Consider the following 13,214-nt stretch of genomic DNA (forward strand, 5'->3'; position numbering starts at 1 on the left):
GGTAGTAGTTATATATATATATATATATATATATATATATATATATATATATATATATATATATATATATATATATATATATATATATATATATATATATATATATATATATATATATAACTACTGTTCTGCAGCTGGCCATAGAATAACCTTATTCTGTGGCCACTTTGAGTTACGATAGTTACTATGCTAATTTACGATACTACAGTAACTCCTTACTAAGTGATTTACTATAACATTATGGTAAATATCATCGTGAGTTGTAGTAACACGAGTATCATAAATACATATTCATGTTATTGTAAATTGGTACAAACATTATTGTAAATCAAGGTGGCTATAGAATAAGTTATTCTATGGTCGGCTGCAGAATAGCCTTACCATATATATATATATATATATACACACACACACACACATGGGACGGCACGGTACTTTAGCCACCGAACGCCATTTGGAAAATCCACACTCAACTCCATTAATTTGTCTATCTTAGATTATCAGAATATATCATGATTAGGTTAGCACCCTGATCGCTTGATTGTTTTTGTGGCTTATAAGCCAGCTGATGTTGTTTTGTTGTGAGAGAAAAACACTGTATCATAGCTGATAAGCATGGCTGATATATACGAAGCGGTGTAGAGCTAGCCATATTCATGCATTAATCTAATCCCCAACTGAGTTACTATACCTTTTTTTTTAATCAAGTTACTATATATCAGTTTATCCTGCACCACCAGCCGCTAGCTCCAACAATGGAGCAGTTGCCGTACACACGGAAGCTAGCTAGCAAAGCTTTGGAGGTGTAGCCGGCCGGCCCGCTGGCCGGGCAGGTGCCCCGAGCCTGCATCATGCGTGTGCTGTTGACAAACCGTTGAGTCACTCACAGAAAAGGATGGCAAGCAGACGGGTTCACTACCACAGCAAGTAGAGGCCGGCGTCTGGGTCAACCGTCTCTACCTATAATTAAGTTCAACGATTTTTAGAGACGGCTGTCCAGAGCTGTCCTTACAAATTGATTTCTAGAGAAGGCTACAAATCCGATCATCTCCAAAGATCGTTTCCAGAATTTGTAAGCCGGCTCTATAAGTAGAAAAAAAAAATCACTCCCGGTGAAGCACTCGGCGCGCACTGCAAGTCACAAAGTCAGGTGTTTTGCGCACATCTCGCGCGCGTGCGGCTGCGGGAGATCGAACACGCGACGACCTGTGGCCTCACGCGAGCCTCCTCTAACTACTCCACCCTAAAGTCAATGATGACTAAGTACATGATATTTCCTTTTGTATTATATTGAATAGATATTATAATGAATATTTTGAGGCCCTAAAAAAATTAAATGAAAACAGTTTCAACTATAAAATGGTATATCGTTTAGAGATCTACAACTTCACATTTGGTCGTTTCTCTACCCGAGATCATTTGAAATTTCAAAAAAATGAATTTCGAAATGCAAGAACTTTAAACAGAATTTGCAGACCCTAAATGATTTCAAATCAAAAAGTTGCCAACTATAATGTTATAAATCTCTTCAAGAGCTACAATTTGTTATAAAGTTTGTCTTTATCCGACTTTATTTGAAAAAGTTATGAATTTTATTGTATTGCACATATTTTTGGAGACGGGTCAAATTGTCAACTGCCTCTAAAAATATAATTGATTTTTAGAGACGGCTGGGATTTCCGGCCACCTCTAAAAATATTTCTATTATTTAGAGGCACCTATAAATACCAATAGCCTCTAGAAATATGATTTTTAGAGGTGCATGTGCTTTCCCGTGTCTCTAACAATAGAGGACATTTCTAGAGGCGGTTGTAAAGCCCAACCACCTCTAAAATTCAATTTTTAGAGCCAGGTCCGTTCGGAAACCATTTTTAGAGATGGTTTTATATAGAGTTGTCTCTACTTAACGTGAAAATTTAAAAATTATAGAGAAATTTATAGTCAGCAGTGCATCCATGCCTCAGCGGAGAAATTTAAAAATCATGAAAATGATAGACAACAAGATTAGCGTGAAAATGCATAATTAACGGATTTATGCATGATAGACATGAAGGATACTTTAGCGAACTTCTATCGAACAAACGGGTTTACTCCTATTTGGTATGCATATGTACAGAATTTCAGGAAAAGTTTTAGTACAGTTTTGAATTATAAAAATGCACCAGTACCATATATGTGTTGAATTCTAGAAATCATTTCCATTGAAAAACAAAATTATTTAATTTCGTTGTCTAGTAAAATGGCTTTATTTTTCACAAGAATTTTTTAATAAAAATATTGAAGGGCAAATGAAAACCCAGAAGTCGTCCACAACGCAAAAACATTTCGAAGGCACGTTTCTTTTCTTAATTACTTTTTATCTATATATGAGGATAAGGAACCCTAAAAAATCTTGTAATTTTCTAAATAGAAGATAAAAATCTAGCACGGGTCATTTAATCTATGTTAAATCCAAAAACACAGCAGAAGAAAACCAATCGACTGAGCGACACTCAGCTGGCTACATTTAACCAACATTTGGCATCATAGTTTTTGTAGTTTTGAAATTAAAATTCTTTCTAGAATGATACATCTGAGTTTTTGTTAGCCCAAAATGTTTTCTCAAAATCTAGAAAAATAATTTAAATTTATAGTTCAAAAGGTAGTACTTTGTCATGTAATTTCTCAGCATACGTGCTCAAATAAAATAAAATCTTTTTAACAAAGCGCATGCTCAAAATAAGAGCATCTCCAAAGTTTCCAATAAAGCATCCTAATCTATGATTTTTGGCAAGAATGAGAAAAAAAAATCATCTCCAACTGTTCCCAATTCCACATCCCAATCTTTTCGCTCTTAAAAAAATAAACCGATTGGGCAGATATATCCGCGTGTCAACCACGCGCGTATTCATCCGCCAATCTATGGGTGGAAGGGCATGGGAAAGAATAAAGAGTAGGAAAGGGTACCTAATGTAAATGTGCTAGAGAGAAAGAATATATAAAAGTGGTTAGGATAATTTATAAATAGCGTAGGGTTCTTGATGTAAAATTGTCTTCTATATTTTAGGAGTGAATTATTGAAAACTGTTAGGAGATGGTTTTATTTATTTCTTCCAATAATTTTTGATGAGTTAGAAAATTCTATGGATTTAGAAAGAAATTGTTGGGAACTCTTGGAGATACTTTTAGGTTCTATTTTGAAATTAAATTTGAAGGTATTTAAATTACCCCAAAGTTTCCATGCATCCTTTATTGTCCTTGTGATATCACAAACTAAACACATGCCTAAGGAATGCAAAATTTGAGGGGAGGGGGCATCGGCCCCTGTGGGTCTTAATTATGATATGCCCTGATTTCTTCTTTTACAGAGGAACTATGTTGAAATATGCCATGGTTCAGTTTGAGATGATAGATAATGGACATATGTGTTAGTTTGGATCCAATTGACCATTTTATGCCGGATCAAGCTACAGCCGCCTATCGGTTGCTACCAATATAAGAAAAGAGATGAAGCTGATATAGATGGTGTTGATCAAGGCAAGGCAAGCTTCTTTAAACTCAAGGAGCATAGGGCGCATTTGGTTCTGGGGACCGGCTCGCCTGGTGATAGGGACAGGGTTCATGATCTTCCGTCAGGTTCAAGATAAACGATGATTTGGTCGGAGAGTGATGCACCGATCCGACTGCAGATCACAAAGACCTGGACCCTACAACCTTAGCACCATGTCTCCTCTGGTTATCAACTGTGTCACAATCCAATTGACCTCATCAAGAAAGCTAATCCCTACTGCGAATCGAAGAACACAAGCAAGAACAAGATAACATGCAACTCAAGTATAGTGACAATTGCAGATATATGATTAAGATCTTGAATGTGGGCTTTCACAAACCAATAACGGCGACTAATCAAAGACAGATTGATCTAAAGCAAAACCCAAACCCTAACGTAGGTGGCGGCTACAGATTATATAGCCTAAGGGGCGTCCAAGGACCCCCTATTTGCGTCCCTAAGGAGTCATGACTTGTTACAAGGCCCAAATGGCCAAAAAAGATGGCAACGCAGCGCCCTAATAGATTCTGGATGTCAAATTATTTCGATGATTCCTATTGATTCTGAAGGAATTTTGACGTGATACCACTTTCATTGGTTGCCTTATCAAATGATCTTTCCATCTATATATGGATCATTGAAAATGGAATCCGTATGCGACCTAGGCGTCTGTTTTAGTACAGACTGCTCCTGGAGCCCGAGATGGACTCGAACTTGACATGGATTGGGCCTCCAACTTGGCTTGGATGCCCTTGTTAACCTCCTAAGGTGATGACCAAGGGGGAGGACGTCCAAGGGATTCCTTCTTATGTTCTTCATCTCCTTGGGGCGTGCTCCAACTTGGGCCAGGGTCCCAGGGGTGAATAACAAGCACATGATGATGACGTAGCTCCTGACAGAAACAACGACATATTTTGATGATTTGGAGGTCTTGCCGACATGATATTGAAGTGAGACCAAATCTATTTGAAAGCTTATCAAACTAGCTTTCCATCAAGTGCTCATTGAACTCAATCACAGTCCGGATGAATGAGTTACGACCTTCCCAATCAAGCACTGTCGTGCTGCCGACGAACCGAACGTTGGACTTTGATGAGCTTGCACTCCATACTCTATCATCATCACCATTGTTCCTATGCACATTTGAAATACCGATATTAGATAGTAGCAAATTCTTAGTTTTATCATTATGCAAACATAGGAATGAGCTCGACTTATAATCAAAGGTCATATCCGAAGATGTCATGTCCTTATCATCTGGCCTCGCTTCGCCCAGCTGGCGCGAGCATCGAGGCGCTCACCCAGGCCGGCGAGCCATTTTGGCTCTCTTACACAAGGTAGCGAAATCTTGCCGGCACAGGCAAATAAACCAAACGCCCAACCTTGGTCGCTACCCTTGCTTGGCTAAGCGGTATAGTGCCAGGCAAAAGGATCCAAACATGCCAATAAGCACTTGATGGTGCCAAGGACCAAGACAAGGTCGGATATATATCGATGTCGAGCAATTTTCTTAGAAGTTACCCAAGAGTTAGGAGCCATGCTTCAAAAGGCATGTATGACAATTCTGTAGTTTCTCTTCAAAACTAGGAGTTGCGACCCTCAGAACGTGCGATGTCATCATAAAGATTGTGTCATGACCATTCGATAAAAAAAAATAGCAGAGTATTTTTGCACCCTTAAAGGTAAGTAAGTTAGTATTATCAATTTTAAACTCGTAGATCACATCAAAAACTATGACTTTGCATTAGACCATGTCAACATCTGAGTTTGTTTGCTGGCCCTCTTTTTAAACCAGGTGGCTCACCACAAAAGTTTCGTCTCGACAACAATGAACTCCATTACACAAAGTCCTAACCAAGTTAGAAAGCAAAAATCTGTCGACGTGTGCTCTCCTGCTATACACCGTGGGATGCGCATGGAGATATATGAACAGTAGGACCATAAGTGCAAGCACATGCCGTTAAGCTATTTACAGTTCATTAATTGCATTATTGTTTACAAGAGTGCCACGTCAGCTAAAGAGATATGGATATGGGCTGATAAAATGAAACAAGACTCACCGTGTACAGTTCATTTCGCAATTTCATAGGCCTACTATAGCATGGTATTATAAAATAAAGCACTTATGTTGGAACAAAATGCTTCTAGTGAAGCCGCACTTAGTTTCCAATGCGTTGAAAACGGTGTGCAACGAGCTTCATGTAGATGGGACCTGTCTCCTCTCCCCCTCATCATAATTTTTGTACCACGTTATCATTTTTGCGGATATGTCACGTTATTAAATAAGAACGAAACTCTCATTGATACTGGTTTTTGTTGATATGTCACGTTATTAAATAAGAACAAAACTCTCATTGATATTGACATGCAAGGAAAAAAAAACTGCATTTCAAAGTAACCAGGCAACGGCGGCATTGAGCAATGGCTGCAGCCCTTCTTAAAGCTGTCCTGTTTTGTTTTGTTGTTTTGTACTTTAGCTTAAACTCTGTTTTTTTTTCCAATAAAATTCTGTAGGGGCCTCGGCCCCTCCAGTTCTAAAAAAAAATGGCTGCAGCCCAAGGATGAAGAACAGTTGGGGAGGGGCGGCCCCACCTGGCAGTCACGGGCAGCGCAAGTGACTTCCAGTTGCATTCGAACACACGTGACATTCGGCAGGGCAGGATGACTTGATGAGGCCGGAAAAACTACATTGGCGCCAACGGCCAAGTAGGTGGACTGTGGATAGGACCATGCCCAGTGGTCTGTAGGGTCTGGACAAATTTTAGGCGCTGCATCACGGCCGCTTGCCAATTCAAAGTCACCCAGCAGTTCTTTGTTTCTGCGCGCGTAGAATGGAACCATCTTTGTGTCCATGCATACACAGACACACAGCTCTTCTTGAACTGATTTGGTAACCATAAATCAAGAGAAATTAAACATTGAAAAATCCGGTCAAATTTCTGATCGTGCTTGAAGAACTATACTATAATATAATGCTTCGCCATCGTCTTATCTGTTTGTCAGAGTTTTTTTTTGTTTTGTATTTTTTAGAAACTGGAGGGGCCAAAGCCGGCCAAAGCCCTACAGATAAACTTTAGGGCCTGTTCGGTTAGGACTTTTTTTAGCAGAAATGGTTCCCGTTGAAGATCTGGCTATACAAATTACACGGTCATTTCCGGTAGGATTGATTCCCAGCCTTAATCCCCTTGACCGAACGGAGCCTTATTTGAAAAAACAGAGCAGGAACAGTTACGGGGGCCTCCTACCGTCCGGCCGTACGGACGCGATTCTCACGCCGGCCGCAGCGCGCGCAAAATAATTTTCGCGGGCAGGAACGGGGAGCTGCGGTGGGCAGGCCGCGCGCGAATCGAAGTTAATTCGCGCAGATAATGAAGCCGGAAATCATTAGCACAGATAAGGGTCCACGTCGCTAGGCTCATGCATGCACGACCTAAAAAAAGCCATAACTACAAAACAAAACATTCAAATTAAAATTCTGATTACACCATCAGATTTCTTGCACTAAATCCTTCGAAACAAGATCTCACATGAATATATTTAGGTAATTTTTTGTTAACAAACATTTATCTCGTGAAGATAGAATATTTTCTTTTATTGACCAGAGATGGTGTTCTAGCTTTAGAGAATAATGCCCCGTCTTCGTAAGAAAAATATTCTCAGTTTAGAAGAACAATATTCTAGTTTTAGGTGCATGATATTGATATTATAATATACATAAAAATAAATAAATAAATACATAACATAAAAAAAATCTAGAGCAAAGCATAAGAAAAAAATAAAAAAAGTAATAGACAAAAAATTAAAAAGAATATCACATGGATACTTTTCAAACATCTAAAAAAGACTATAGAATATCACATGTATACTAAGTGAACATCATTAAATACACCATGGAACATCACTAAATATATTATAGAACATCACATATATGTTACGTGAACATTAGTAAATACATCATAGAACATCACATATATACTTTGTGAATATCACAAAAAAGCATCATAGAACATCACATGTATACTACGAGAACATAACATATATATTACGCGAACATCGCAAAATATATCATAAAACATTACATGCATACCACGTGAACATTAAAAACATCATAGATTATCACATGTATACTACGTGAACATCACATGTATACTACGCGAACATCACAAAAATACATCATAGAACATTACATGTATACCATGTGAACATCGCAAAAAATATCATAGAACACATCTATACTATAGAACATAGCATCTCATGAAAATATAGAAAATAAAAAATTAAACATGAAAAAATAATTAAGTAAGGTAAAATAAAAAAATAGAAAATAAAAATCTATAGAAAACATAAAGATAAAACAGCAAAGGAAAAAGAAAGAAATACAAAAAAGAATAAAACATAAAAAATATATTAAAAACAAACAAAATAATTAATTATAGTAAAAACAAAAATAAATATATAAAATATATAAAAAGAAAAGAATAATAAAAAATCACATGAAAAGAAAAAATAAGCAAAAATTAAAAAAATAAATTAAAGAAAGGAAATAAAAAATAATAAGAAAAGTTAAGAAAAGAAAATAAAACAAAAAAGAAAATAAAAGAAAAATAAAAAATGAAAAGAATAATAAAAATGACATAAAACAAAAAAAATAAAATAAAAATAAAAATAAAGCATGAAAGAAAAAATAAAAATAAAAGGGAAGAAAAGAAAAGAAAAGAAATGAGAAGAATAAGAAAAAAAGAAAAAAAAAGAAACTACCGTACCTTACCTAGGCGCGTCGTCGCTTCCGTATGAATTCCCGTGAGCCGCCGATTCCAGCGAGACTTGCGATGGGAAAGATTGGGGGCGGGAACGCTGTTCGACGCGGGTATCCTGTCCGGCCATTTGGACCGGAAGGTTTCCGACAGTTACAGGAGGGTCAGTCAGAGTTCAGCCTCGATGACCCTACGAAACCTGAAATGTGGGAGAATTAGCATGGGTGACGGTGCCCGACAATGGGAAAGCGAAGCGGTGGTGCGGCAACGGCAAGAGCGCTGCCATCCACAGGGCTTCGTGGTTGCAGAAGCACTCACTGCCAAGGACATCTGGTTCGTCGTTCAGAAAAAAAAAATGGAACGACTAGCGCTCGGACGTCCAACGCGAGGACATGCCCGGACACCCACGCCTGCCCCGTCTGCTTTGCCCGTCCCGCTCACTCGCCTGTCACGCCTATTCCAAAAAAAGGCCAGCCCCATCTGCTCTGCATGCAACTGCATGCTGCCCGCATGAAACTCTGCGCCTACACATCTCGCATGCAACTGTTGTGCCTATAAACCCGCCCCCGCATGCTAGTGCGCCTACGCATGCAATTGTGCATGCATCGTGTTTGCTGATGCTCACCTCGTGCTTGTTGATGCATGCCTCGTGCCTACTGATGTGCATGCAAGCGGGGACCGCTACGCACGCTTTGCATGCGCCCGCTTCCTACGACGGCTAATGTTGCAACATGAAAAGCACTGTGCAACATATATCTGAAACATGTGAAACATTTATAAACATACATTTGAAACATGTCTATAGCAACTACAACATCAATATCAACACATTTGCAACATACGTATGAAACAGACAAAACATTTTGAATAGACGCTTGCAACATACATCTAAAACCTATGCAACATTGCAACATATGCAACATCCAGATGAAACACTTGCAACATAGGTATGAAACAGGTGAAACATTTAGAACATTCACTTGCAACATACATGTATATCCACTGCAACATATGCAATATCCAGATAAAACGCTTGCAACGTACATTTGAAACAGCTGAAATATTTAAAACACACACTTGCAACATACGTGTATAGCCATTGCAACATATGCAACACTAGATCTACTTTTACAACATATAGATGAAACAAATGCAATATACATCTGAAACAAATGAAACATACGGTTGCAATATGTGCTCATCTACTTGCTGACGTCCCATGGAGGCTAGTTGATACGGCACGGGAAGCGCAGCGCAAGGCGCGGGCGGCGCGGATGGCACGAGGCACGAGCGAGGTATGTGGCACGAGGCGCGAGGTGTGGGGCACATGCGGCGTGAGGCAGGCCAGGGGCGACCGTGCGAGGCGCGAGGTAGGAAGGCACAGGGGCGCGCGGCGTGAGAGGCACGAGTTTTTTTTTTGAGAAAAGTGTGAGTCGTGAGGTGCAGGGGCGCAAGGCGTAAGGCGGGAGGCATAGGGGCACGCACGAGGCGGGTCCGACCCGTCCGTCCGTCTGGACGGGCGTCAAGCATTACTGGAAAAAATCATATAGGAAGCACAACAATATTATTGTTGGAATCCGACGCAAGAAAGAGGTATCATCCGTTGCGAACTTGCCTTGCCGTCATGATAAGATTACAGAATTGCTTCCTGATGTCTGTGCTCCCAGTGTTAGTTCAGTTGCTCAGAGTTTGTTCTAAAGGCCCTGCAGCTTACATTACATGCATATCGAATGACTCGCTTTTGAAACTTCTGAAACTTTAGTATCGTATTCTTTGGAAGTACTAGAAGTAGTTCTGCCAAATGCCATTCTCACTACAAACAGAATTTTTTTTAAAATGCACATATTCTACGGTTGTGCAAGCGGGATGAAGTTTTGAAATCTATTGAGTGAGTACTAGTGCATATAAGCAACCAAGTGTAGAAACAATGTACTAGAGAGCAGGGAGACGACTTTGCTGCTGGATGGGAACATGGTGTAACCATTAGCGCTCCAAGCTCGCAGACAACAAGATCTCTTCCTCGATGCTGTAATGTCTACTGCAATAGTTGTCCCCGGCATTACCGTTGTTTCCTCCTCGAATTGTTAGGCCGTTTAGTTCATTCAGCTGGTCCTCTTCAACTAATGAAATGTCGATCTCCGGACGACACTGCAGTCCTTGAAGTCTCATCTCCACGTTCCGCATACTAGGCCTGTCTTCTCCCTTCGTCCTCAAGCACATTGCTGCGATTTCTGCCACTTGTTTGCCTTCCTCTTCTCCTTCTTGGATGACCTGCTCTTCTAGTATCTCACTGACCTTGCCTTGATTCAGTAACGTGACAAAGTGTTCCACGAGACCGACATCATTAGGCGAAATGTACACGATCGGCTTCTTTCTTGTTAGAAGTTCAACAAGCATGACACCGTAGCTGTAGACATCACTTTTGTCAGTCAATCGCCTTGTGTAGTAGTACTCAGGATCCATATATCCAAATGTTCCTTGTATGCTAGCCGTCACTCCTGATTGATCGATTTCGATGCCTCTAGAGGCACCAAAGTCCGACACTTTCGCCGTCAACCGATCGTCAAGCAGTATGTTGGATGTCTTGATGTCCCTGTGCACCACTGACGTTGAAGCGGCTGCGTGAAGATAGGCCAGAGAACTAGCAATTTCAGAGGCGATACGCAGCCGATCTTTCCATGCCAATGGGTTTTGATCAGGGCTGTCGACATGAAGGTGGGCATAAAGTGTCCCATTTGGAATGAACTCATAGACCAACAACGGAACTTCTGTCTCAAGACAACATCCGAAAAGCTTCACTACGTTTCTGTGGTTTATTTGCGAGAGGATGGCAACTTCATTGATGAATTCTTCAATCTCCTTTTGAATCACAAGTCTTGACTTTTTAATGGCAACGACACGTTGATTGGAGAGTATGCCTTTATAGACCGTGCCATGCCCTCCGCCGCCGAGGATGCGCGACTCATCAAACTTATTTGTTGCCTTCTCAAGCTCCTCCAAGCTGAAGATCATCCCTTGGGCGATGTCTTTATCAACCAGTTGCTGAAGCAGCAACCCGCGGTTTTGCCTGAAGAATTTCTGCCTCATTTTCCTGGCTTTATGAATCTTGAGCCTTTTTGTTGCAAAGATGGCACCAAGAACCAGAAGCAAAAGGAACATACCAATGCCAACCCCCATAGCCAAAAATGCGCCTGCGGAAACATATCATGTCACACCCTCGGATGTCATCAATCCTTGATTTTTTTTTCAGAAGAGAAGGTAGTTGGATCAAGCTTACCAGCTGCGAGATGCCTTCGAGCTCCCCGGCAGCCACCTCGCACGTAAGGGTTGCCGTTGTAGCCGTCCTTGCACTGGCAGAAATAGCCGTCGGCGCTGCCCGTGGCGTTGAGGCACTCGCTGTTTCTGCTGACGCAGCCAAAGCCGGGCATCTTCGCCGCCGCCGCGCATGACGACGACGTGTTCAGCGCCCAGTCCAGGAGGGCCGGGATGACGAACCCGGTGGCATTGCCGCCGGCGGAGAGGAGCGACAGCTTGACCGGAACCACGTTCTCCCTGTCGCGCCACCACTCGTGCTCCACCATGAACACGTTCGCGCCGGGCGCCACCCACGCCGGCCGCCGAGCCGTGGCGTTCTCCTGCAGCCAGGAGAACCGGACGCCGAAAGACGACGACGTGAGGCCGCCGCCCGTCGTCGGGATGGGCGCTTCGCAGCAGCCGGCGCCGTCGCACGGCCCGTGCCGGAGCTTCCGCTGCGCGGCGCCCGGACAGGACGGCGCGCACGAGGTGAACGTGCGGGCCGCGTTTCCTTGCCGCGCGGGCGCGGTGGCCTGGAACTGGAAGCCGCAGCCGACGAGGACGAGGCTGTTCCGCGCGGCGGAGAGCGCGTACTGGGAGGACTGGCGGAGGTCGGCGGGGAGGGCGTCGACCCTCGCGTCGCTCGTAGTGCCGGCGGCGGCGGCAGGGAAGGACCACACCGTGCTGCGGACGCGCACGGTGCTGTTCCGCAGCGATATCTCCAGCACCTCCGGACCCCCGCCGCCGCTGCCCAGGGAGAGCTTCGGTGGGCGGTACGCGCGGTCGCAGGTGACCTCGAAGCCCGCCCGATGGCAGCCGTTGCTGGTGCCGAAGCCGAACGGGTAGGGCACCTCCACGTCGCCGCACTTGCTCTCGCAGCCGGCCATGTTCGCCGCAGCAACCGCCGTCCACGTGGTTCCGGCCGTCGTCGCGAGCTGCAGCAGCAGCAGCTGGACGGCGGCGCCGGCGAGGCTACACATCGCCGCCATGTCATGTCACTGCGGGGACTGCAGTGCACCAGTGCGTGAGCTGCGCAGCAGGTACGTACGTACGGTAGGTAATCCGTGCATGACCTGGTCTCCGTTTCTGGCGCGTCAGGAGAAACTTTGGCCTATTCAAAGTACACCACCAGCACTCCAGCAGCAATTGGTGGTTTATTTGCCTTGAAAAGCAAGCAGGTGAGACCGTAACTTCGTGCAAAATATAAGTTACAGTGCTGGTGACCTGCAGGTCAAGCTCGAAATGCTTATCTACTATCTCTGACATTGATGCATGCGTAGACATGAACGAGCGCTTTTCGTATGCATGCGCGACTTCTACATGTAAATAACAAATGGACTGGGTGTGCGTAGAGTGACACGAGATTTTTTGGATCTCTCGGACATTGGATAGTCTTTGGATTTCGTGTGTCGCTCAACTACTAGTGATGTAGTGTCATAGACTTGAATGTCAGCATGTCATTACTATATAGACGGCGTGCCATATTTTTTTACGGTAATACTTGATTGTGGGCGTTCGGACGAACGGATGGATCGACCCCGTGCGTGTGACGTCCAAGAAAAAAAAGGGGACGTTGCATTAATAGTCAGCAGACTCGCACACGTCCTTTCTGCGGGGCAGCGTATGGGAGCATGTGT

General features: G+C 42.9%; 1 protein-coding gene across 1 annotated transcript; it reads right to left on the reverse strand.

Moving 5' to 3' along the window:
• Positions 1–10,266: 10,266 nt before the first annotated feature.
• Positions 10,267–12,638, reverse strand: LOC136469442 (wall-associated receptor kinase-like 6). The gene is made up of 2 exons (XM_066467635.1): positions 11,561–12,638; positions 10,267–11,474 (listed from the first exon to the last, which is right to left on the reverse strand). The coding sequence occupies exons 1-2, from the start codon at positions 12,564–12,566 to the stop codon at positions 10,267–10,269; spliced, it is 2,214 nt and encodes a 737-aa protein (XP_066323732.1). The 5' UTR covers positions 12,567–12,638.
• Positions 12,639–13,214: the final 576 nt, after the last annotated feature.

The sequence above is a fragment of the Miscanthus floridulus genome, chromosome 8, assembly GCF_019320115.1.
Source record: "Miscanthus floridulus cultivar M001 chromosome 8, ASM1932011v1, whole genome shotgun sequence".
In the NCBI taxonomy this organism is placed as follows: domain Eukaryota; kingdom Viridiplantae; phylum Streptophyta; class Magnoliopsida; order Poales; family Poaceae; genus Miscanthus; species Miscanthus floridulus.

Excerpts from the sequence above, each read along its gene's own strand:
- LOC136469442 (XM_066467635.1), bottom strand. The coding sequence starts at position 12,566 with ATGGCGGCGATGTGTAGCCTCGCCGGCGCCGCCGTCCAGCTGCTGCTG. Across the intron at positions 11,475-11,560 it reads TCGAAGGCATCTCGCAGCTG|GCGCATTTTTGGCTATGGGG; the intron begins GTAAGCTTGATC and ends ATGTTTCCGCAG.